At 39.0% G+C, this 21981-nt stretch overlaps 1 protein-coding gene across 4 annotated transcripts in view; it reads right to left on the bottom strand.

Moving 5' to 3' along the window:
• TBC1D1 (TBC1 domain family member 1) overlaps positions 1-21981 on the bottom strand; it is a 218348-nt gene that overhangs the window by 114812 nt on the left and 81555 nt on the right. For all 4 annotated transcript variants that reach the window (XM_063108168.1, XM_063108170.1, XM_063108169.1 and 1 more), the window contains 3 exons: positions 10602-11063; positions 2371-2460; positions 439-543 (listed from right to left, as the gene is read on the bottom strand). In XM_063108168.1, coding sequence (XP_062964238.1) covers positions 439-543; positions 2371-2460; positions 10602-11063 — 657 coding nt within the window. The remainder of the gene's footprint in view (positions 1-438; positions 544-2370; positions 2461-10601; positions 11064-21981) is intronic.

The following is a 21981-nucleotide window of genomic DNA, read 5'->3' as shown; positions in this document are numbered from 1 at the left end:
TTCTAGAAATATATGGAAAAGAGTATTTTAAGATTTTTCTGGACTATTCTTCATAGGCTGACATAATAATTGTAATCTGAGAAATGCTACTAGATGCTCAAAGCTCTTCAAAGAGGTAAGGTAAAATTTAAAAATACAAATTAAATACTGAGTGAAAAGCAAATTCCTCTGAACAAACTTCCAAAATGACATTTTTAAATGCTAGACTGAGGGTGAAACTCAGCAAGTTCTTCAAAAATAATAACAAATTTAAAAAGCTCACCCAAGTAAGTCTCAGGTGCATACTAGCTGGGTGCTAAATAGTCACAAATGCATAATTAAAGCCAAATAATGATATGTCAATGAAACTATCTGATTTTGCTAAGGACAGAAAAGTCAGTGAGGTTGAAATTCCTTGGAAAGAAGGTTTCAAATTAAGAATTGCTCATCCTTTCTCACCAGAGCTTCATTTGTGCACTGAAACACGTAACAGACGAAATGAACACCGCCACCTCCAGAAGACTCCCGGCAGATAAACCCAAAGTGGTCCACATGTCTAATGCCCTGTTGAATGCAGGGGAGAGAAGGGAATGTTGAATTGTACCCAGAAGAGGCACCAGCGCCAGAAATGCACCTTGATATTTACACAGCACGATTTCAAAGAGCACGATTTGAAAATCACTATTTTCTCACATACTTTAACATTTTTTAAATCTAAAAATCTGTCAAATATGTTGAAGATTAACATTGACCACTAAAACGTTACTTTTCCCTGACAACAATAAGAGAACTGAGATCTAAAAACTCAAATTTTAGTGCTCATTTTAGTAGTAAAAGGAAGCAGAGAAAAACTAACAGAAAAATTAGAACTTTTCTTAGGGATTAAAGAATAAAAAACTACTTGAAAAATCAAAGGCAGACCAGAGACTGAAGAAGAAATACAACTGTATACACACACACACATACGTGCATGTATGCACACAAACACACACACACACACACAAAGTTTAGAAAAAAGATTTAAAACATATTTGTACTCCTAAAATAACACATAGGAAAATACTAAAGTAAAAAATATACAGAATATTCTGGTATACAGAATGAGTGGAAAATTACATGCATATAGAGTAGAGAAGCTTTTAAACATAAGATAGTAAACCAAGGCTCTACTATAGTTTCCTAACAGGTCTTTTTAATAAATATTAATATGTAAACTTGTTTTGAAATCATCAGCTAACAAAGTCACCTTAATCAGATAAAACATCTTCCATAAATATTAATACATCAATGTCTTCTGAAAGTACAGCATGCAGATATGAGCACTGATAGCTTGAAGTTCAGGTAATCATATAAACTTGTAAACTGCACCCATTAGGAAATAATAAAACTATCACATGAAAACATAAACATTTAACATTAATGTTTCAACAGAATTAGCAGCAAATAAAGATAAAAATTCCGTGTATAATCTCACTTTGAAGCCAAATATTTTCCAACAAATGAGCAATAACTGACATACTCTGGCATCTCAATCAATGTTCTCCAATAGCAAATTAAACATAAGCTAGAGTCTACATAGGGAAATACGATTTAGAAAAAACTTTTTCTTTGTAAATGGTTCCCTATTCAATCTGTAAAGAACATTCTTTATTTTCACATTCGCAGAAAAAAATTTTCCCTTTTGAAGACTTAAGCAGATCATATTATAAATCAACAAACACTGAGATTTTCATTATATCTTATTAAATGGGAATGAAAAGTCAGAGTTTAGAAAAACAGCCAAACATAACTGTAAAGTGATCTCATATTTGTTAGGAAAATCCTAAGTAAAACTGACATAGCTCATAATTGATAGATTCCTTCAAAATCTCGTTATGAAACACACAGAAGATTATCAAGAAAAAAGTTTTCAAGTAAACACTGTTTTCTTAGTAAAAGATCTCCAAAGATAAGCATTATTTATTATATTTTAAGAAAGAAGAAATACTGATGATAGATACCAAAAAAAGTTGTGAATTTTGGTAAAGCAGAAATACTTATCTATTAAAAGAGATGTATTTGTGTGTGTATGTGTAACATGCACACACAACATATACACCTGGAAATCATAACTGTAAAACATTCCTACCAATAATTGAAAAAAAGAAAAGTAGACCTATTTTTTCCAGTAGGTTATTGTTGCTAAGAGCAAAATTCCTGATTTCAAAATTACATTTATAATTTGTCCTAATATACCAAAGCAAAGGAGAAAAATGTAAGATCACAAAACCAAGTACTGTACTTAGAAAACACACACCTTATAACCTTTAGCACTTCTGCTGTATGACAGATATTATAGGAATTTATCAAAAAACTGAACTGCAATGGAACGAATAACCCATCTCCATTTACCTGAGAGCAAAAGGATATCTCTTTAAAATTTTTCTCCAATGCTATCTTCTTAGTGTCAGGACTGATGAGGTAAACTTCAGATTGGCCAATCTTAAAAGACAAACAAAAAAAGAAACTAGCTTTTCATGAAAGTTTAATTCAAATTTATTACACAAACTTTCTCATTTCATGACCTATGAAAATAAATAATAAAAGAAGCAAGCATGTATAAAATCCTAACTACATCACTGTAAAATATCACTTCAAGAGTTCTAATTTACCCTACAGATTTCAGGTAGCACAAGACAACTGTTAGCACATTCACCCACATACAACAGCAGTCTTCCGTGAGATGAAGGGACCAAATATCCAAAAGTCAGCAATAAGCCTCCGATCCCACATCCCCTTTATAAGTGAGGTTTCTACATAAATTAATCTCCCAGAAAACAGAAGTTTCTCTTTTAAAACTTCCAAAACACTTTGTAATGATTATTTTTTACTGACATGTCTTTTTAACTTATTGCTAAAATAATCTACCATTTGTTGAGTACATATTATGTGTTAGACATTCACATACACAACTTACCCGACTTTTTAAAAGTTAGAGCATTAGCATAAATTAACATTGTCTTATTGACGTGGGATATCATAATAGACCTAGGAGATGTCTGTGCTGCAATACCCATGCTGTTAGTTGTTCACATGCCCCCTGGCTGGCTGTGGAACCTGCCTCCCCGGAGCCGGTGCCTCCAGACTGCTAAGTTTCTCAGGTTTCTGGGCGCATTGTTTTCTATGGCTTTACTTTCTCTTCGAGATCGAGAAGTCAGTGGTCACATACTGATGCTGTCATTGTAACTCACAATCCCACCTCCTCCTCTAAACTCTTTACACTATGATGTGGAATACAAATCAGATACACAAGCTTGTTGGAAACTGCAGTATAAGTCAAGAGCAATTATACTCTCAGTTGGGTGGCCCAAGAAATGTGCATTCTGTTTGGGGATGGACTTTGCACTCAGAATAGTTTCTGCACACTTATTGTTTCTGAACTGTATTCCAGTCAGCAGAGATTGGCAGGTAGCCTTTTACTCTTGTCCTTCCATGGAGACCAAGTATGACCAAAAACAAATTCATTTTTAACATGCAACATCTTTCTACCTTCAACTAGACTGTGTATCTCTCTTCAGAGTAGGAACCAACTATGAATGAGTATCTGCTCCGGGTATGTTTAGTCTCTTTAGAGATCAATGTCTTTATGTACATAATGAAGATAATCCTTATTAATTTTTAAAATGAACTGCTGCAAATCTCATAGTTGAGAAGCTCCAAAGCATTATTATTTGGTTGTGGCTGGGATGCAAAGAGCAAATCAGAATTTAAAGTTGGGTGGAGCTCTTGAGATCCCTCTCCTTTCCCATCACATCTACTCAATAACTATGTCCCCTCCACATGACCTTCTGAGTGTGTCACATCTATCCACGTCTCTCCATCCCCACTGCCTTCACACTCCCAGCTCCACTATCTCTCACCTGGCCTAATGCAATTGTTTTTTAACTCTTGCCCTCCCCCAAGTATATCCTTGCTCTGTAGCCAAAGACATTTAATATTGTGTTTTAAACCTTTTGGTGACTATCCACTGCTTTTAGGACAAAAAAATGAAATCCTGAACATGACCCATAAGGTCAGCCTAATGAAGCCCCTGCCTCCTGTCCATCTCTACCCACCCTCCCTCCTTGCTTTCAGTGCACAGTCACCTGGCCTTCCTTCTCACTCAGCAAGTGTCAACTGAGCACCTTCCACATGCAAGGCCATGCTGGAGGCACTAGTAACAAGCAGTGAACAGATGAAAATTCATGCCCTCGTGAAGCCTATCTTCTTGGGTGCACATGGAACATAAAGTATTTTACTTGCATATTTGTAATTACATCCAATGGTGATAAGTGCTATGGAGAAAAATTAAACAAAGAAGTAGGATGGGAAGCTGCTATCGGCATCGCTGATAAGATTATTTCTCCATGTCACGTTAACATTTCATTTTTTTTTTTTTTTTTGGAAAAGAAAAATGTCTATTTTTATTCATGATACAATGCAATCACAAATGCAACAGCTGAAATACTTTCTGACTTGAACTGGTCTCCAGAGCATCTGACTAGAAATCACTGGATGCCTATTGAATGAAATAAACACTACTAATCATCACAGCCTCCATGCTTTATAGTTTAAAAACATCAGCCAGGTCATTAATTACTTTCTTCATTCATTGAGACCTCCTGTCTGTCGGGTAATGTGTTAAAGATGTGGGTGTAGAGTTCGAAGCAAAACTGAGATGGTTCCTGACTTCAAGGAGTTTAGAGTCTAGAGGGGAAAAAGGTCATCGTAAAAGCTGACCCTTCTTCATGGTTTGCTTACTAGGTGTGGAGGGCAGGGCTGTGCGATGTGTCTGAGTTGACAGCCTTGTGGTGTTTTATTACTCCCATCAACACTGTGGAGATGGTGGGAACTGCAGTTTTTTGGATTTTTTGGTTTTTTTTCTTTTCTTAATTTTATTTTGTCGATATACAATGTGGTTGATTATTGTGGCCCTTTACCGAAACCCCCCTCCCTCCTCCCTCTCCCCCCTCCCACCCAACAATGTCCTTTCTGTTTGCTTGTTGTGTCAACTTCAAGGAATGTAGTTGTTATGTCTTCTTCCCCCCCCCCCCCGCCCCGCGGTTTTTTTTGTGTGTGTGTGAATTTATTTATTTACTTTTAGCTCCCACCAATAAGTGAGAACATGGGGTATTTCTCTTTCTGTGCCTGACTTGTTTCACTTAATATAATTCTCTCAAGGTTCATCCATGTTGTTGCAAATGGCAGTATTTCATTCGTTTTTATAGCTGAGTAGTATTCCATTGTGCAGATATACCACACTTTCCATATCCACTCATCCGATGATGGACACTTGGGCTGGTTCCAACTCTTGGCTATTGTAAAGAGTGCTGCGATGAACATTGGGGAACAGGTATACCTTCGACTTGATGATTTCCATTCCTCTGGGTATATTCCCAGCAGTGGGATAGCTGGGTCATGTGGCAGATCTATCTGAAATTGTTTGAGGAACCTCCATACCATTTTCCATAGAGGCTGCACCACTTTGCAGTCCCACCAACAATGTATGAGAGTTCCTTTTTCTCCGCAACCTCGCCAGCATTTATCGTTCAGAGTCTTTTGGATTTCAGCCATCCTAACTGGGGTGAGATGGTATCTCAGTGTGGTTTTGATTTGCATTTCCCGGATGCGGAGTGATGTTGAGCATTTTTTCATATATCTGTTGGCCATTTGTAGATCTTCCTTAGAGAAATGCCTATTTAGCTGTTTTGCCCATTTTTTAATTGGGTTGTTTGTTTTTTTCTTGTAAAGTTGTTTGAGTTCCTTGTATATTCTGGATATTAAACCTTTGTCAGATATATATTTTGCAAATATTTTCTCCCACTCTGTTGGTTGTCTTTTAACTCTGTTAATTGTTTCTTTTGCTGTGCAGAAGCTCTTTAGTTTGATATAATCCCATTTGTTTATTTTTCCTTTGGTTGCCCGTGCTTTTGGGGTCGTATTCATGAAGTCTGTGTCCAGTCCAACTTCCTGAAGTGTCTCTCCTATGTTTTCTTTAAGAAGTTTTATTGTTTCACGGTGTATATTTAATTCTTTAATCCATTTTCAGTTGACTTTAGTGTATGGTGAAAGTATGGGTCTAGTTTCATTCTCCTGCATATTGATATCCAGTTCTCCCAGCACCATTTGTTAAAGAGGCAGTCTCTTCCCCAGTGTGTAGGCTTGGTGCCTTTGTCAAAGATCAGATGGCTCTAGGTGTGTGGGTTGATTTCTGGATTCTCTGTTCTATTCCATTGATCAGTGTGTCTGTTTTTATGCCAGTACCATACTGTTTGGGTTATTATAGCTTTGTAGCATAGTTTACAGTCAGGTAGTGTTATGCCTCCAGCTTTATTTTTTTTTGCTTAGCGTTGCTTTGGCTATGCGTGGTCTTTCGTTATTCCATATAAATGTCTGGATAGTTCTTTCCACTTCTGAGAAAAAGGTCATTGGAATTTTGATGGGGATTGCATTGAATTTGTATATGACTTTGGGTAGTATGGACATTTTCACTATGTTGATTCTTCCAATCCAAGCGCATGGGATATCTTTCCATCTTCTTGTATCCTCTCTAATTTCTCTCAGCAGTGGTTTGTAGTTCTTGTTATAGAGATTTTTCACATCCTTGGTTAACTCAATTCCTAAGTATTTTATTTTTTTGGTGGCTATTGTAAATGGGCAGGCTTTCTTGATTTCTCGTTCTGCATGTTCACTATCGGAGAAAAGAAATGCTACTGATTTTTGTGTGTTGATTTTGTATCCTGCTACTGTGCTGAAATCATTTATCAATTCCAAGAGTTTTTTTGTAGAGGTTTTAGGCTGTTCGATATATAGGATCATGTCATCTGCAAACAGGGACAGTTTGACTTCATCTTTTCCAATCTGGATGCCCTTTATTTCCTTCTCTTCTCTGATTGCTCTGGCTAGTACTTCCAACACTATGTTGAATAGGAGTGGTGAGAGTGGGCATACTTGTCTAGTTCCTGTTCTTAAAGGAAAAGCTTTCAGCTTTTCCCCATTCAGGATGATATTGGCAGTGGGTTTGTCATATATGGTTTTAATTATGTTGAGATACTTTCCATCTATACCTAACTTATAGAGGGTCTTTGTCATGAATGAGTGTTGAATTTTATCAAATGCTTTTTCAGCATCTATAGAGATGATCATATGGTCCTCGTGTTTGAGTTTATTAATATGGTGTATCACATTTATTGATTTGCGTATGTTGAACCAACCTTGCATCCCTGGGATGAATCCCACTTGATCGTGGTGAATAATTTTTCGTATGTGTTGCTGTATTCTGTTTGCTAGTATTTTAGTGAGGATTTTTGCATCTATATTCATCAAGGATATCGGCCTGTAGTTTTCTTTTTTGGTTATAACTTTACCTGGTTTTGGTATCAGGATGATGTTTGCTTCATAGAATGAGTTTGGGAGATTTGTGTCCATTTCAATCTTTTGGAATAGTTTGTAAAGAATGGGTGTCAATTCCTCTTTGAATGTTTGGTAAAATTCTGCTGTGAATCCATCTGGTCCTGGGCTTTTCTTTGTTGGGAGCCTTCTGATAACAGCTTCAATCTCCTTTATTGTTATTGGTCTGTTCAAATTTTCTACGTCTTCATGGTTCAGTTTTGGGAGCTTGTGTGTGTCCAGAAATTTATCCATTTCCTCCAGATTTTCAAATTTGTTGGCGTATAGTTGTTTATAGTGGTCTCGAATGATTCCTTGTATTTCAGATGAATCAGTTGTAATATCACGTTTTTCATTTCTAATTTTTGTTATTTTAATCTTCTCTCTTCTTTTTTTTGTTAGCCATGCTAATGGTTTGTCAATTTTATTTATCTTTTCAAAAAACCAACTTTTTGATTCATTGATCTTTTGTATTGTTGTTTGGGTTTCAATTTCATTAAGTTCTGCTCTGATCTTAATGATTTCTTTCCATCTGCTAACTTTAGGTTTGGATTGTTCTTGTTTTTCTAGTTCTTGTTTTAAGGTGAAGTGTTAGGTTGTTCACTTGCCATCTCTCCATTCTTCTGAGGTGAGCATTTAATGCAATAAATTTCCCCCTTAATACTACTTTTGCAGTATCCCACAGGTTTTGGTATGATGTATCATTATTTTCATTAGTTTCAATAAATTTTTTGATTTCCTGCTTGATTTCTTCTTGGACCCATATGTCATTAAGTAGAATGCTGTTTAATTTCCATGTGTTTGTATAGTTTCCAGAATTTCATTTGTTGCCAATTTGGTATGGCTACCTCAGTGACTTCTCAGTTGGCCACTAGTGCCTTGCGTGTGTGGTTGCCTTGGGTCTTGGGCCTCTCCAGGGAGCCACCTCTCTGGTCAGCTTGGACCCTGCCAGGCTGCTGGCTGATGGGGCGGTACCGCAGGGTGTTGCTCCTGCCATTGCTGCTTCCCCCACTGCCCCCACTCACGCCGCTGCCACCAGCATCAGTGCCACTGGCTCCGCTGCCGCCGCTTCCCCCACTCCCGCCACTGCTGCTGCTGCCGCTGCCGCTGCCGCCACTGCCGCTGGCGCCACTACCGCCGGTGCCACTTACGCTGCTGCCACTGCCGCCAGCTCCTCCGTTGCTGCCGCTGCCACCGGTTCCTCCGCTGCTGCCGCAGCCGCCGCTACCGCTGGCGAAATGGAGTTTCAGAGGCTGGAAGTCCAAAGTCCAGGGAACACATGTGATGAAGGCTTTCTTTGGTGGTGACTTCAGTGATGGCAGGTATCACAAGTTCCTGACGCTGGGAAGTCGGAAGTCCAGGGAACACAGCTGGTGAAGGTCTCCTCACAGACTTCACGGAATGCTGCCATGCTTGGCTCCTCCTCAGGCTCCATGCCTCCTCCGGGGACAATCCATCGGTCTGGATGGCGACTACTACTCACAAGTAGCACCTCCTCCTCGCTCTCGCTGAGAATCTCACCGACGTCCAAGCCGCAGTGCAGGGTCCCCGGGTCCCCGGAAGCTTCCTTGGAACTGCAGTTTTGACAGTTTCTGAGGCTGGGAAGTCTGAAGTCCATCTGGGGGTGGTGACAGTGACTCAAGGGTCTTACATTGCAAGACAGGGGAAGCAGAGAGAGCAGAGGGAGAGCCATTAACATTTCAGAAGAGACTTAAAGGAAGTGAGGTGGCAAGGCGCATGTCAACTGGGGGTGCCTGCCAAGCAAAGGAAGTGCACAGGCATCAGGGATTCTCCTGGGTAGCATGCTCCATCCCTCACTGGGGCCTTCTCACCTACTGCACTCTGAATCCACAAGACCCTTCCAGGTAGCCACACCAAAACCTCTGCTAGGTGAAAATCACTTTCTCAAAGAAGCCTTTCCTGATTCCCCAGTGCTCCCACAGCATCCTCTATTCCTCCTTCCCAGTATTTATCACAACTATAATTAGATAATTAATTGCGCAACCAGTGGCCTATTTCCCTTACTGAAATCTAAATTCCACATGGTCAGAGACCATGCCTGTCTTGCTCACTGCTGAATTTCTAGCATTGTTGCAAGGGCCCTTGCACACAGCAGTCACACAATAAGTACTTGTAAATAAATGCACTGAACAACTTTCTCAATGACACCAACAGAGTTTTGTTTTGTTTTGTTTTTTAAATGTAGATTACAGGTTAAAGCACAAGTCTGGCTGCCAGCGTAACGTTCTTTTCAGTATCCTAGATGAATGATGAAGAGAAGAAGAAATCAGTCCTATTTACCCTCTAGAACATCTCTTGATTAAAACCTGGTTACACGCACACAGCATTAACCTAAGCAGTCGGCTCCCTCACCTCTTGGCCATCTCACTGCCCTGAGTCAGGCACAAAAACAAGACATTACATTTAAGGTAATTTTGTTCTCTAAAGAATGTCAGTCAACATTAAGCCAAAGAGACAGAGAGAGGGCCAAGGAAAAACCAGAGACTAGCTCACTTCCAGGAAGGCTTCAAGTCCCATCAGCTCAGACCCAGGGGACTCTCAGGGATGGCAAACCCATCCAGAAGAGCCCAGACTGGCATGAAACCCAAGAACCCCAGCCACCAGGGACAGCTCCCCAGTCCATTACTATTTTGTCATTTGGCTCACTTTAGTCTAACAAGTTTTTTTCTGGAAAAAAGCAAGCAATTGGCCAAACTAATATTTCAGTCTGGGTATAAGTGTCAAATACGTTATCCACAAACCCAATTAATCTGACTAACAAAGGGTAAATATTTTATAAATTTAGGAGAAATTTAGATAGGAGAAAAGAGAATTTTCCAACTACAAGATTTTGTTGAAATATATCACTTGAAATTAATTATATATTTTTAAATCCCTCTTTTGGCCTCTTTTACATATTTTAACTGTTCTTTCCACACTGAAAAGTTGTCTTCACAACCTTAGGGAGTGGGAGGGAGATAAAAATTACATAAGTACATAAGATGGAATCTCTTTCTGTGACTCCCTGATGATCTCACAGGCTTATGGCTACAGTAATAATTTTATTCTGAGGAAAGAATTAATCCATATAAAAATATATGGATTCCCACATAAATACAAGTGCACTGTACTAATAATCTTCTCTCGGTAAAGCCGATTTTATCGTCAACACATATCTCATACGGGGCTGAGCGCGAGGCTCCATCCTATCTTACCGTGAAGAGCATGGTTCGATTTTCCTCCATATCTGTTGGCTGTACAATGTTGTGTCCGCTCACGAGGTGGCTCTCGATGTCGGCTTCCTCAAAAGAGCTGAAGAAGCTGCTGCTTCGGAGGCCGGTGTCTTGGAACTCCTTCCTCCAGGCGCAGGAGCGCAGGCCGGGCTGGGACGAGGACTTGCGCATGGGCCTGCGCGCCACCTGTGCGCCCACCGGGGACAGCCCGCCCACAGGGGCCTGCCCGGGTTCTGCTGTCCAGCTGCCGCTGACGTGATTGAACTTCTCGATGCACTCGTCTATCAGGGCTGGCGGGGCCTTCTTGTGGGCCACTGTGACCCGGCCGCAGAAGAGCACCTCGAACTTCTTGGCGAACGTGTCGTCGAACTCGGCGGGGCAGTGCAGCTCCTCCTGGCGGGCGATCTTCCCCGCCTGGCGGATGGAGCTAATGATCTCAGGCACCTGCAAGACAAGGAGGAGCATTACTGGGATGGATCATACAGGGGCTGGTGCTCACACGCAGGCGCACCGTGCTGCCTTCATGGGCCTCCTGGATGGTGCGCCCGCAGAGCGCTGGAGGGGCAGCCAGGGGGAGTCAGGGGCTGTGAATGCCTTCCTCTCGAGAGGGTAAACACACTTCCGTGGAGAAGAGAAGGGGAACAACATTTATTAAGCACCTCTTACATGCCAGGAGCTGTACGAGGGGATTTACGTGCTCACCACACCTTACAAGGTCAAGGAACCAACCCAAGGAAACACAGCTCAGCACAACAGGCCTTGGATTCCAAGCCAGGTCGGTCCCAGTCCAAAGCCAAAGGTCCTCTCTAGAGAAGCCGTTGCCTCCAAAAGAGGTCTGCCTCCAGCATGGCTTGCCAACACATTATTCAATTATTCTAGATTTCATGGCGTTATACTTTGGAAAGTCTTCTCCATAAATGGTGGGATGAAAAACACAAGTAAAGCCTATGAAATATCTTATGTTTATTCAAATCGTAACATCATTCTTTTCTTCAATGACAATTAACAAGTTATTATTACTCAGTCCTGTATTTCCTAATAGCTGAAGAGTACCGGTGGACTATCCTTAATCTGAAATCCAAAACACTTTTCAGATAGGGATACTCCACCTGTTTAACTACAAAGCTACGAGGTTTTAATCAAGGAGTAAGCAACCCATTACAATATCATTATCACAGCAACACACTGGGGCTTCTTCACACAGAGGCTATAAAGCTTTGATTTCTAACGTAAAAATCATGATTAAAAGAATGTCCTAATGGGTCTCACCAGCTATGGTGTTGTCCCTACTGCTACACCCTCTCCTCATTAACTTCTGACAAGATTCTCAAAGGAGCATTAGACATAATGAGTCCACACTGCAGTGAATAAACATCTGTGCAACTGTTTAGAGAATGGACAGCCACATACTATGTTTCATATTTGTGGCCAATGAAAACTAGGCAGGCATGAATTTAATCTTCAAAAGGAAGAGCCACCTTGCAACACCAAGGTCAAAGGTTCAGATCCCCATACCGGCCAGCCACCAAAACAAACAAACAAACAAAAAATAAAGGAAGGGCCTAGTTTAGAGGTTAGGTCATAACACCTAAATTATTTCCATTTTTCTATGTAAGGAAAATTAAATTGAAGACCCAATTCCTATAAGCCCAAGTTTGTTTTTTTTTTAACAATATTACAGAGGAAAAAAAACCCAATTCTCTTTCCAATCCAGGTCAAAGAACATTATGTATGACAAAGGGAGGTGGTTTTAGTAGATTTTTAAAGTATGGTTGGATTCTGTGTTCATGATATGATTCTCAAAGACCCAACAACTCAAAAAGATTTTTCTCTTTGTAATTTCATATCAAGGACACCATAAAGATCTTCCTGCCCTAAAGACTGTGCTATATCTTTTCAAGGTATCTTATCAAAGAATCATAATATCTTTAGGGATATTTTATATTTTAAAAAAAATTGATTCCTGAAGCATAAGACCCAAACCATATTTAAAAAGCCAAAATTTCAACACAACTCAAGCATCTATTTGCACTGAGTATTTTATGTGCTCATGTTATAGCTCACTCCTATATTGCCAAATAATTAACAATTCTGGGGCCTACACATGATGTATAACCAATATGAAAAGAAGACAGGACAGAGAGAAAAAAGAACAGAAAGTCTAGGTTTCATTCACACCTTTGCCAATGATTCACTACAGGACATTGACAAAAACAGTCACAGTTTCTCTCTGGGGAAAAAAATGCACATAAGATCATCCAGGTAAAAGTTATTTCTGTAAGGTAAAGAATAACAATATTTTTCAAACAAAAATAACCAACTTATGCAAGTAAAGAGCCTTGCCACATGTGTGAGATTATCTTATCAGGAGTCATGTGGACTCTTCCCACTGACTAACCCTACCCTCTAAACAGGAAATTCAAAGCTTATTGAGTCCTTCAAGGCTTATTAAAATAACTGACATTCCTATATGCTATGTCTTCCACTGCATCTAAGTAAGCAGTGGTGTCTTTCATTAAATATCAAAGGGGAGAGAAAATGTGTGAAGTCACATGAATTTATGGTGACACAAATGGCACAAACAAAAATAAGACCCAAGACTGAGGACTCGATTGTTCCCAGTACTGCTCACAGGGTCAGAAGAACACATCATACCTTGGTCAGGGTTGAGGCTGTGGTAATTTTTCCAAGCACCAATCTCTACAATACTTTGAGAATCTTAAAGAGACACCCTTTAGTTAAAAACCAAAGCCTCTCTCTCCTTGCTCTCATGAGTCTTATTATTCAGACAAAATTTAGCTCAAGGGTTATCAAGGACAGGATAAGGTATATCCTCCCATTCAGAAGAACCAAGAAGTTGTGCGTAACATGGGTACAAAGAAGATAATTGGGGTCTAAAAAGTCACTGAGATCCTGATAAGAATAACATAATGATTTGGGGATATCTGAAGGCAAATAGCATATTGTCAAATATAACTTCAACAATAAATGACAAATAGTTAAAAATCTAATGCTGTTTAAACACTACTATAAATTATTTAAGTGTACTAAGAAACTATTTAAATAAAAAGTGGGCTCCGCTGTATCTAAGTCTGTAAAACCTTATTGATAAGTTCAGTTCCCCTTACCAGAATAGACCTAGGGAACTGTTTTTGGAAAAACAAAGGCACGATGTCCACTTATGATAAAATCCTTAATTCCTCATTCTTTATAACTCTGTCCTGGACTCACCTACACTGTTACTTTTACGTGGGAAAATTGAGTTATTTCGTTATATTTCCGAACATTTTTCTGGGTATCTCTAGATGCCAGAGCTAGGGATTCACAAGTGTGAGATGTAACATATGTGTATCCCTGACTGGAGAGGGAGTGGGGGACTGAGAGACATTTAGTTTGAGTTGTTTACAGAAATCAGATGGGGTATGCTGAGAACTGAACTAAGAACCAGGCACTGAAGACTGAGAGAAAGGGTGAATAGAAGATTTTGGAAGACAGAATCCGCAGGACTTGGTGATGACCTGAATGGGGGAATTGAGGGTCTTGAAGACTGCACATGGTTCCTAGAGGTCTGGCTTAGGCTTCTGCCTGGATGGCTGCACCATTAGTTCAAATGGGGAATACATGAGGGACAGGTTTGGGAGCTAGTACAATGAGCTCTGCTTTTGTACATGTTGAGTAAGACCAGGAGAACGTGAAAGTGAAGGCATCTACTGGGCAGCTGGAAAAAACAGGCTGGGAGTCCAGGACAGGAAATCTAGACCAGGACTTCATCAGCTCATATCCGGGAAGCAGCTGAAGCCCTGGGAACAGAAAAAGAGAAAGTAGAGAAAAGAGCAAAGATGGGTCCCTGGGAAACTCCAACATTTCAGGTGTAGAGAAACTGAGGAATTGCGGGCAGAGAAGTACGAAGGAAGCAAGGCAAGGATGAGGTCAGAGACACCAGGGAAGGGGCACCCCATCTTCAAGAAAGGGAGAGCAGGCAGCTAAGAACAGGCAAAGGACTAGAGCTCCTATAGATATGCAAAAAGAAGGGGCTGCCAATACTAACCCCACCAAAATACAACAACATAACTGAAAAATATTTTGAGGTGAAACTGTATTTAATCTATAGGAACATTTACTTTAAGTTACAATATTTGCTGTAAAAACACAGACCCTTTTAGAGCAAATACACTGAGGCCAGGAGTTTATTCCCACTGATATTATCTGGGTACTTTTAATAAAAATCTTTTTTTTAATTTAGTCAGAGCAATAATACCTATGTAATTTCTGTTTGCAGATAAGCAAATAAAGTAAATCAAAACTAACCATAGCAAAAACAAGAATCTGAAAAGCATTTTACTAGGATAAATTCGATAAGGGTTGGAGTTTAGATTTAATTCTTTTTACATTGGGATCCACATCAAAAATATTAGATGGTTAAAAGCAATCACCAACAAGTAATGAAGAAACAGGCCTTGTTTAGATATATAAAAATTTACTAAACTCCTCTGTTGTCAACCTATTTGAGTTTATACTAACGCTCGACTTTGAAAGTAAATCTGCACTTTGTTTACGACCAAGACAAGTTTCTTTAGAATTCACATGTTAACAAATGCAGAGAAAAGTATGAAGTTTCTGGAGCAGGCTTAAGTGAATATAGTTTTACAAGTAGCTGGAAAATGACACTCCAAGAGAATCAGAAATATTCACTTCTGTAAATAAAGTCCTTATTTAAACATTTGGGTCAACTCTTGTTAAGGCTTTATGGATTTTAAAGGATTATAAACACCCTGCAAGTGTGATTTCATTCACACGATTTAGAAAACAGCTCCTGAAACAATATTTACACTGAAAAGTTATTTCAGTTTATATTTACAGTTTTCGGGGTTTTATTGGCCAACCAGTAGCAAATATTAAATGAATGTAAAGAAGCCTAATATGTGTATGTAAAACTCTAGCAATTTGTCCTGTCATATGATAGTAAAACTTTCTAAAGCTGCAAAAATATGGCAGGACACACTGTGTTTTGTCCCTTGGATGAAATATTTTCTCACTACAATGGGTTAAAACACTTCGAACAGAAAATAATCTATGCAACGTAATTATTTTCCAGAAGGAACAGATTTGTGTTTTGTTTTTGTTGATAATGACTGGTTATTTGTATCTGTTGGTCATACACAAGGTAAAAAGTGAGGGGAAAACTGAATTAGGCCATGTATTTCCTTACTCTATCTTACAAATGCCTTAAATTTCACACAAAACACTTGAGAAAATATCTTACCAGTGCCCACTATCTAAACTATTGAAAGAAATAAAAACAACCATCTGACACTATGCAGCTGCCACACGTGCGAACATTCACATTATGCTCCAGTTCAGCCTCACAAGAGTAGACTCAACAGGAAGATCTGAACACACCTCCTGCAATGAGGAAGACACGATTCTGCCTGACCTCATGAAGCTCACACTCTAGGAAGTAAGAGACATGTCTGAATCAAGCCACAGAAGCCTGGTCCCGAGTAGAGGTCAGTCTTATTCCTCAACTCCTGCTTTGTGCTTACAATTAGACAAAAGGTCAGATTAATATGTTACTCCTTCCCCAAAGAGAGACCATGTGTTCACTAGCTGGCTGAGGAAGCACCTGGACATAGACACAATGCTGATGACTGCCAGCCCTGACACAGGGCCCCACACCCTCATTCAGCCCCTCCGCCTTATCTTTCTGTCCCTTGGGTCTTACCTTTCATCACGTGTAAAACAGAAGTAGTATTATTCAGCTTCTCTAGTTCTGAAATGGCAAACTGGATAAACTCTTAGTAGCTTTTAAACCCCATGGAGATGGTCTATGCAAACACAAAACCCAGTGTCGTACTACAAAATAATTGTTTGAAAGGGGCATTACAGGCTTCTGACTAACCAACACTTTTCTATGAAAGAACGATACAACGTAAGAAGTAATTTAATAGCTGCAGGAGCTAAAAAAAGAGGATGGGAGAAGGTAAGAAAGGAAAGGAAGAGCAGAAGATATCATTATAAGAATATGAAAATATTTTGTATATTTCCTAAAACAAATTTTGAAAGACATAATGTTGGCTGGCCAGCATAAATACTGACTGAATTCATGGAATGAATGTTCCAACTGGAAGAGAATGTAAGTCCTCAAAGCCCAACCTTCTTCATTTAATGATTGATTCTCAACTCAAATGTTGCTGCACATCAGAATGGCCCATATTTTTAAGCCCTGATGTCTAGTTCCACACATCTAAATGAAGCAACCTGTTTGGAGGTGGGACCCTGGCATCCCCAGTTTTCAGAAGTGACCCAGGCAGTTTTCATCAGCAACCAGGGCCCAGAAGCCTGGATTTATCACCTTTCCCTTGTCACGCCCCAAGGTAAGGCAGTGCTTCATAAAAGTGCCTCTTCCATATCACACTGTCCCCAGCACCATCCTAACCAAAACCACTGGATTACTGAGGCCCTTGGCAAACTGTGAATAGCACTAAAGAGGCCAAACTGCACAAATCCCTACCATGCTTACGGTAGAGAGGAACAAACTGTTGAAGACAAAAAAATACTGAATCTATTTAGACAGATGGAATAAAGAAGTATGCAAATGACTGTACCAGGTGGAATGCCAAATGATAAAAGAGAAATGCTAAAGGAGGTTGAGAAGACAGAGAAATACAAAATCTCGGTACAGAGATTTCAAATACATTAAGAGCAGATAGGACGACGAACATTTATCAAACTCTGTCCTTAAAAGCAGTCACCAAAGCCCCCAAGGAGTCCAAATTGACTCCATTTTTCCCTGATAAAAGAAAGGGATTTAATAAAATTTTGGATCATTATCAAAAAATTTTCATTAGCCAAAAGTGGAATTCATGTTTGAATGGCTTATTCGCACATTATTTCCATGCCCTCTCTGCTCCCTGCAATGTGAAATGAGAAAGGACTGTAATCACATATACCAATGAACAAAGAAATCTGACCAGACACAAGTAATTCGCAAAGTATCTACACACTGCCTTACATATGGGTTTAAATGAGCCATTTAGAAATTATTTTGTTTCTCTTAAAAGGTAAATTTCTTCCCCTTGCACCAGCACCCATGTCTACATTTGGACTGGTGTGAGTCCTCAGTGACTGTGGCCACTGGGGGATCACATGGCCTTGCCCTCTCTCTGGGATTCACAGCCATCCTTTGCTTACCTATAAGCAGAATCCACCTCAATGAAAAACACAGCAAAGGAATTCTCTGTGTTTTAGCCAAATATTCAAGGGCAGAACTTCATTTCCTATAAAAGATAAGGCCTGCCTCCCTCAAAGGGACTGAAGGAGAAAAGAAAAGCTCCCTGTGCAGGGCTCAGGTCACAAGCAACAAGAAACAGAGAAGTCCCCAAGGAGGCTGCACTTCTGTCTCAGATCCCAGCAACAAGAAACAGAGAAGTACCCGATGAGGCTGTACTTCTGTCTCAGATCCCAAGAGACAAACACAGACTGGTGAAACACACACGCACAGACATAAATACCAGGGAAGGAAAACATCACTGAACACACTCAGTACCTAAGCCACAGTCTAATCTGATGCCCTGTGTGAGGAAGTTCTCCACGGATCAGAGACTGACTTGCCATGCATTGGAGAGAAGAAGGACATCTGGCTCATCCCGGCAAGGGAGTCCCTATAAGGGAGACGCATCCTGGTAAGGGAATCACAGGTGGCTTTTGATTAGCGATTGTGCGCCTGCGATAGGTCAAAGTTAGGTCTTTTCAACCCCGGAGGTATTTTTTCCTTCTCTTTACTTTTAAAATATGGATAATTCAATAACAAAAAGGTGAGACTGAACATACAACTCCAATGTTTCCTTAAAGCAGCAGGCTATAAGTAACTGAATGGCAGCTTGTAAAACTGTTAGTGGATATTAAACAACCATGTCCTTGATACCCCAAAGAAGGGAGCCTTAACATAAAAATTTGGGAACAAATTGGTCACTGGTTAATTATGCAATGGGTCTTGTTAAGGCTTCCCGCCTAACAACTAGGAATCTATGTCAAGTCACTCTGAGACCTATCCAAGACCTTAACAAAAAACTAAGACATGTTTGTCACCAAAAAAACGATAAAACTTAATCTTTGCCAGTGACTTGGACAATCTAAAGAAGTTAATATTTTTTTACAGTGTTGGTATTGTTTGAGCATGTTTTTCTTTCTTATCTGCACAATGCTTCTCTCCTCTCTTAAAAGCAGTGGTTCTTTTCTTAACTGCATGTGCTACTCTTTTTCTCTGAAGACCCTGGAGTTTTATGAAGAAAAGCAGCCATGGTGCCAACCAGACCCCTTTTGGGTCTACTGCTCTTCTCCTAAAAACCTCAAGAATCCAATGGTTTTATCTCTGATTGATGGCTCAGCTCTTGAGCTCAGTAACCCATTTAAAAAACAAAAAACAGACTTAAAAAATCTACCTTTTTAACTAGATGGTCTCAAATTTTCTGGCATCCACTTGGTTATCTTAAACAGACTTCTAAATTCTCTCCTAGTCTCATCTCTGCACTTCTTCACAAAATTCTATGGTAGAATTCTATGCTATCTTCTTAAAGGAAGAAAGTCTTCTCTGCATCTTCTTGAAAAGGCTTGCATACTTTGCTTAGCAATGTAAACTTATCTTGTTTTCTTTAAGGCAAGGTGAAGCCTCACCAATAAATCTTTTTGGAAACAACACAATCTAAACCTGACTGTCCTATTCACTAGTGAGCTTTTTTTTACATCTTGAACAAAACCTATAAGATCCTTGTTTGTTATTTATGTCTGCATATATGTGTGTGTAACCTGTATGTCTATATGTTCATGTCTGTATGTGTAATCATTTTATGTGCAAGGTACCAAATTGGCTTATAATTAATGCATGCTCACTAAATAAATAAGCATTCTTTTCAAGTTCATGTGACTTAAATCTTCTAAAGTTTTGATAAATATATTTTCAAAATTTGATTCAAACCTTTTACCTAAATTTGTCTCTAGGTCAATATGTCTCCTTGTTATCTCAGCTCTGCCTCCTGGGCATACTGGGAAAAACAATATCTTTTATGTATATACCACCCTGTGTCTTAAGCTCCACATGACTCCAAATGCCATGTGGAAACACGGGACCTGAAATAGCTAGTGAAAAGAAACCTATGCCAAATATCGCATAGGCCCTAGTTAGCATTTACTGATAAGGGTCCTAATACACCAAGTTTTTGGCTGGGAAACCATAAATATGTATTTGGTAAATATAGCTAAAACTCAAACTGAGCTTTGTATAATTTGCTCTGATAAATGGACGCCTATTTACTAACCTGAATGTATAAAAATGTTCTTATCAGTACACATCATTGCTTGGGTTTACTAATCAAACAGGATTACTAGAAGTCTTTTCACTTGACTGCTCTTAATACAAAACTATAAAAGGTTTTCTTTGTCCCTTAGATAATTGGTTTAAAAAACTTATTTCATGATAATTTCTTGCGCTTTCTGCCTTTGAAACCCTCTGTCACTTTGGTTTTATTTTTTGTAATAATTTGTGATCTTATTCAACTAAATGTCTTAAGACTTTTGTTATTTAACAAAACTTTCCCAAACCAAATTCTGAAAGCTCAACATTTTAACCTTAACTTTGAGGAATTCCAAGAGCCCTGGAGTTTCTCAAAGGATATGTAAAAGATGTGTCAAAACTAATTGGCTTATTTAATAAATCAGACTATATGGAAAAGCATTGTCAGTACTGAAGGTGTTATGGGTATGTGTTCCAAAATCTTGTAAGGTTCTTAAATTTTTGTGTCTTGATACAAATGCTACTGGTCATAATCTTGGTTTAATTATAATTTTAAAATGCTGTGTCTTCAAATATTTTATGAAAAAACTCTGATAGGTACAGTTTTCCAACAAACTTTGAGTTCACAGCTTTAAACTAAAGTTCCAAAATTTTAATGAAAAAACTGATGGGTTTGTGAAATTGTTCACAAAGGTCAAAACAACAAAAGTTAATTGGTAAATTAATTTTTTAAAAATTATGTATTTTTACAATTTCCTTATTTTAAAACACTGCTGGTTCTCCTAATATTTTCCAGATGTAAGAAAACTCACACTCTCTCTCTCTCTCTCTTAAGCTATCTATAACTAACAAGAGTTTGGTAAAAATGTCATTTAAAACAGAGATAAAAAACATTCGTTTTCTCCCTATTTGATCCCCCCCAAATTTAATAACTTTAAGCATCCTTATGATTATTATGGCTATCTGGACATTTTTATAAGTTCTATGAAAATTAACTCTCTCTTTCTTTATAACAGGATATAATTTAGAACTCTGGATATAAGATAGCATGTCTCACTTCTAAGTTGCTGATCCCTCTTTCGTGTTGCCTCAATTTGGCCTCACTGCTGCTTCATCCTGCTGTTCATCTTTCCCCTCCAACGTGGGACAGATAGATCACCACCTGGGAAACAGCATTCCCAGCAGTATGGGACTTATACAAAGAAAAGTAAGACCTTTTCAATCAAGATATTGATCATCAGTGCTTTCATGAGGAATGCCTTGATCATAAAGGGGGAAATAATGTCTTCTCTACAAAAGCAGTTCTCTAAATTTTCCTGGCCTTAAAGAGGGTGTTTGTAACTTGGATGAGACATCCGGTTCTTAAACAGAAGACTTGTAATTGATCAAAAATTTTACAAAAGACTAGACACTCTGAAAGCAGTAATGTCCTGGACAGTTTTATATTAACAAACTCTCTGGACTCAGAATCGATTATTATATGGAGCAGAATCCCTTTCTGGAGTTTCGACAATTGGTAATTACACCCAATTCACAGCACCTGGAATGATGCCACTGAAGCCACCCTGAGATGATGACATCATCAGTCCTCACCTGAAGTAAATTAAAAGGACTTGCCATGCTAAATGATACCAACTTTGCTTTAAATGCTTTCCTCTTAACTGTACCAACCTGATCTATAGCTTTTGCTTTTTCTTTTAAATAAATAAAATGGGGGGAGATATAGAGGATTCATAAAGCAAATGTACTTCACAGGGCCTGGTTTTCCAAAGCCTTGCAGTTTCAAATACTGACCTTGCAAAGGACAAGAAATTTTCCTCAGGCTATAAAGTCTCTGGTGTAAGATAAAGATTTGTAACACAGCAAGGTTGCTGGCTCGAAGACAGACTGGTTACTGATTGATATGTAAAGTTGCTGGGAAGCTGCTAGAGGGAGAAGGAATGTTTGCTAGATCAAGCTTTTGTTGGTGGATCACTTAATTGTCTAAGGAAATGTCACCTGACTTGTTTTTTACTGAATGTTACCCCATGTCTCTTCCTGTAACTTCTTGGTTTGGAGAATAAATGCAGGAAG

The sequence above is a fragment of the Cynocephalus volans genome, chromosome 9 (assembly GCF_027409185.1).
Source record: "Cynocephalus volans isolate mCynVol1 chromosome 9, mCynVol1.pri, whole genome shotgun sequence".
Lineage (NCBI taxonomy): Eukaryota > Metazoa > Chordata > Mammalia > Dermoptera > Cynocephalidae > Cynocephalus > Cynocephalus volans.
This window is presented reverse-complemented; position numbering and strand designations above follow the sequence as displayed.